Source organism: Rhinopithecus bieti, unplaced genomic scaffold (assembly GCF_001698545.2).
Source record: "Rhinopithecus bieti isolate Rb0 unplaced genomic scaffold, ASM169854v2 scaffold_29388, whole genome shotgun sequence".
Classification (NCBI taxonomy): Eukaryota; Metazoa; Chordata; class Mammalia; order Primates; family Cercopithecidae; genus Rhinopithecus; species Rhinopithecus bieti.
The window spans coordinates 2,064,365-2,068,920 of record NW_016813389.1 but is presented as its reverse complement, the minus strand read 5'-3'; the positions used below and the strand labels follow the sequence as shown (position 1 = coordinate 2,068,920).

Genomic DNA, 4,556 nt, shown 5'->3' with positions numbered 1-4,556 from the left:
TCCCAAAGTGCTGGGATTACAGGCTTGAGCCACCTCGCCCGGCCAAGATTAGACAGTTTTGATGGAAACAAATGCAGATTTTAAAATAACTTCTGGAAATCATGACATATAAAAAAATAAATTCAGAGAAGTTCTTGGGCCAGACACGTTGGCTCACGCCTATAATCCCAGCAATTTGGGAGGCGGAAGCGGGAGGATCGCTTGAGCTCAGAAGTTCAAGACCAGCATGGGCGACATGACAAAACCTAGTCTCTACAAAAAATGCAAAAATTAGCCAGGCATGGTGGTGCATGCCTGTAGTCACAGCAGCTAGTGAGGCTGAGGTGGGAGGATCACCTGAGCCAGGAAGGTCAAGGCTGCGGTGAGCCGAGATGGTGCCACTGCACTGCAGCCTGGGTGACAAAGTGAGACCCTCACTCAAGAAAAAAAAAAAAGAAGAAAAAGAACAATGCTCTTTGGGAGCTTTAGATAAAATTACGTCTTCTCGTAGGACTCTTATGGTTTCATAATTATTTTCCTCTGATTTTAGAGTAAAAGGCGATTTGAACGCGATTGCAAAGAGGCGGACAGGGCGCAGCAGTACTTTGAGAAAATGGATGCTGACATCAATGTCACAAAAGCGGATGTTGAAAAGGTGAGATGAAAGCTCAAGTGTGGGCCGGGCACAGTGGCTCTCGCCTGTAATCCCAGCACTTTGGGAGGCTGAGGTGAGCAGATCATCTGAAGCCAGGAGTTTGAGACCAGCCTGGCCAAGATGGTGAAACCCCATCTCTACTAAAAACACAAAAATTAGCCGAGTGCAGTGGCAGGCACCTATAATCGCAGCTACTAGGGAGGCTGAGGCAGGAGAATCGCTTGAGCCTGGGAGGCGTTGGCTGCAGTGAGCCAAGATCACGCCACTGCACTCCAGCGTGGGTAACAAGAGCGAAACTATCTCCAAAAAAAAAAAAAAGAAAGAAAAAGGAAAGTTCAAGTGTGTCTTTCATTTCCCCTGTGAGTGTTTATCACCAACTGCCCATCCCCAGGTTCCCGTTTCTGATGTAGTCACAGAAGGCACTACATGGGGAATCATTTTCGTTTTGTGTCAACCTTTGTGGGGACCAGAAGCTCAAGTGTGGGGAATCTTTGGTGTTAGGATTTGAGGCGTTTATCTGTTGAGTCACCAGGGCGATAAAGTGGAGACTTAGACCATGAGCAATCTGGGAACAACGTTCCAGAAGGTTGTGGCTGTTAATGGCTTTTCAAAGAGAAAGTCAATTTCTTGAGAGCTGGAGGAGACAGGACAGGGCCATCTGGAAGAGCTTGGCTGCTTATAATGGTTTCTTTAGAGCGAGAGTCTCACTGCTTGCCTGCCTTCTAATTGATTCCTCCTGGTTGATAACAGTGAGGTTGTCGTTGAAGGCTTGCGTATTTCAGTCCTCTCAAAAGCTTTTCTCTAAATGGACTTGTATTGCCAATTAGAAATATTATAAAGCGTATACTGTTTCTCACTGTGGCTCAATATGTGTTTTTTCCCTAGAAGCTGAATTTTGTTTTTATAAAAGTCATCAATACAGTGTAAACAAAATTAGGCTTTTACATAAAAGGGATTCATTCGTGATGCCCATGGCTGTTCGGGCATTCATAGCCTCATGCTGTATGTGGGTGAAAGCACTGAGTTTTCATAGATTTGTTGTTGAGCTTTTGACAGATCAATTAGAGATGAGTTTAGTTGGGAAATGGTGTGAATTATTATTTGCCCAATTCTGCCAAATTCCTTGCTTAAAGACTAGGTATATATTAGTATTAGTATGCCTTTCTCTAAAATTATTGAATATATTAAAATACATATTCTTGCCAGGTGCTGTGGCACACACCCCTAGACTCAGGTACTCAGGAGGCTGAAGCAAGAGGATTGCTTGAGCCCAGGAGTTCAAGTCCAGACTGGGCAACATAACGAGATCCATCTCAGGGGCAGGGAAGTGTTCTCAATATCTGTATTTGATCTCAAAGTGGAGATACTTAGTTTACCAAAAGACATTAATTTGCTGCTAAAGTTAAATATTTTAAATGTTATTCAATTAAAATAAGTTAGATTAGCCCAAAGTTTAAAAGAANTGCTCTGTCGCCCAGGCTGGAGTGCAGTGGTGCGATCTCAGCTCACTGCAACCTCCAGCCCCCTAGGTTTTAAGTAATTCTCCTGCCTCAGCCTCCAGAGTAGCTGAGATTACAGGTGTGCACCACCACGCCCGGCTAGTTTTTGTATTTTAGTAGAGACGGGGTTTCACCATGTTGGCCAGGCTGGTCTCGAACTCCTAACCTCGTGATCCGCCCACCTCTGCCTCCCAAAGTGCTGGCCCGGCCGCATTTTTCATAATAGCCCAAACCTGGAAGCATCCTAGAAGTCTGTCAGCTGTTGAATGGATAAACAAAATGTAGGATAGCCGCATAATGGAATAATCATTTGGCAATAAACAGGAATGAAGTACTGATACATGTGAGAATATGGACCTTGAAATCATGCGAAGTGGACATTAGGAGATAATGAACACATCCCAGTTATCAAAAGCCTCAGACCGTGTTTCTATTCATAGGAAACATCTAGAATAAACATCCACAGACAGAAGCAGGCTGCCTAGGACTGAGGAAGATGGAGGGTGACGGCTAGGGGGTACAGGTTTCTTTTAGGGGTGATGAAAATATTCTAAAATTGGTTGTGTTGATGGTTGTACAGTTTTGTGACTGCTAAAAACCATTGAATTGCTCAGTTTAAATGAGTAAATCAGATAATATCTGAATCATATCTCAAAGCAGTTAAAAAAGATGATCAAAGTGATTGCTGTCTTAATAAAACATTCCTGTCGTTTTTCCAAGTGGCATGTATGTCTTCAAATTTTGTTTTATTTTATTTATTTATTATTTATTTTTTGAGATGGAGTCTTGCTCTGTAGCCCAGAGCTGGAGTGCAGTGGCACGATCTTGGCTCACTGCAACCTCTGCCCCCCGGGTTCAAGCAATTCTCCTGCCTCAGCCTCCCAAGTAGGTGGGATTACAGGTGCCTACCACCACACCTGGCTAATTTTTGTATTTTTAGTAGAGATGGAATTTCACCATGTTGGCCTGGCTGGTCTCAAACTCCCGACCTCATGATCTGCCCACTTCAGCCTCCCAAAGTGCTGAGATTACAGGCATGAGCCACCGTCCAGCCTATTTTATTTTTTTGAGATGGGGTCTTTTTCTGTCACTCAGGCTGGAGTGCAGTGGCACAATCACAGCTTACTGCAGCCTCAACCTCCCAGGCTTAGGTGAGCCTCCAACCTCAGCCTCCCAAGTAACTGACTACAGGCGTGGGCACTACCATGCCTGGCCAGTCTTCAAATTTTGTACAGTTGTACCTAGAGCTGTAAAGGGAACTCTGTGACTGCTTTTTTTTCCCCCTCAAGTGAAACTTGTTTCATCTGTGATGACTATTCTTTTTTTCATTTCCACATTAAACTTTTATTCCCTTTTCTTTTCTTTTTTTTTTTTTTTTTTTTTTTGAGGCAAGGTTTCACTGTGTCATCCAGGCTGGAGTGCGGTGGCGCAATCACAGCTCGATGTGGCGGTTTCAACCTCCCCACCTCAGCCTCCAGAGTAGCTGGGACTATCGGTGTGTGCCACCACATCCAGCTAATTTTTCTATTTTTTGTAGAGAGGGGGTCTCACTGTGTTGCCCAGGCTATCTCGAACTCCTTCGCTCAAGTGATTCTCCTGCCTCAGCCTCCCAGAGTTCTGGGATTACAGATGTGAGCCACCGCACCCGGCTACCCTTTTAAACTCTTAAATTTATTTGGAGGATACATACTAGAGGTTCAATATTTAGATGTCGTTGAAGTGGATGAAAATGTTTCCTCCTGGGTTCGTAAGAGAAGCAGAGGGTACTAATCACCAGTGTGTTTCCCCTTTGCAGAACTTTCACGATGGCCGGAAAGCACAGCAGCACATCGAGACTTGCTGGAAGCAGCTTGAATCCGTAAGTGAACAATGCACAGCAAAATAAATGGCTTTATAGATTTTTTTTTTCTTTTTTTGAGACGGAGCCTCCCTCTGTTGCCCAGGCTGGAGTGCAATGGCGTGATCTCGGCTCACTGCAACTTCCACTTCCCGGGTTCAAGTGATTCTCCTGCTTCAGCCTCCCAAGTCGCTGAGATTACAGGCACATGCCACCACGCCCAGCTAATTTTTATATTTTTGGTAGAGATGGGGTTTTGCCATGTTGGCCAGGGTGGTCTTGAACTCCTGCCCTGAAGTGATTTCGCCCATCTCGGCCTCCCAAAGTTCTAGGATTACAGGCATGAGCCACTGTGCCCAGCCTAAGAAATGTCTTTATAGATTTTCCAATTTCAATTTAATTTAAGCTTGAATCAATCAGTAAGTAAAAAACATGCACACATAGATACTAACGAAACACCTTTATAGATTTTTCTCATTGTTTCTAGAACCATTATCTAAAGTTGAGCCAGAAGAGCTCAAGTTGGGTATTTTTCTAAAAGTCACGTGGAAATAATAAAGATTAGACAGTTTTGTTTTTTTTTTTT

At 44.0% G+C, this 4,556-nt stretch overlaps 1 protein-coding gene across 1 annotated transcript in view; it reads left to right on the top strand.

Annotated features, from left to right (window-relative positions):
* The window catches only part of FNBP1 (formin binding protein 1), a 170,736-nt gene that overhangs the window by 99,625 nt on the left and 66,555 nt on the right, over positions 1–4,556 (top strand). The window contains 1 exon segment of the mRNA XM_017848183.1: positions 530–634. Within this exon segment, the coding sequence (XP_017703672.1) occupies positions 530–634 (105 nt within the window).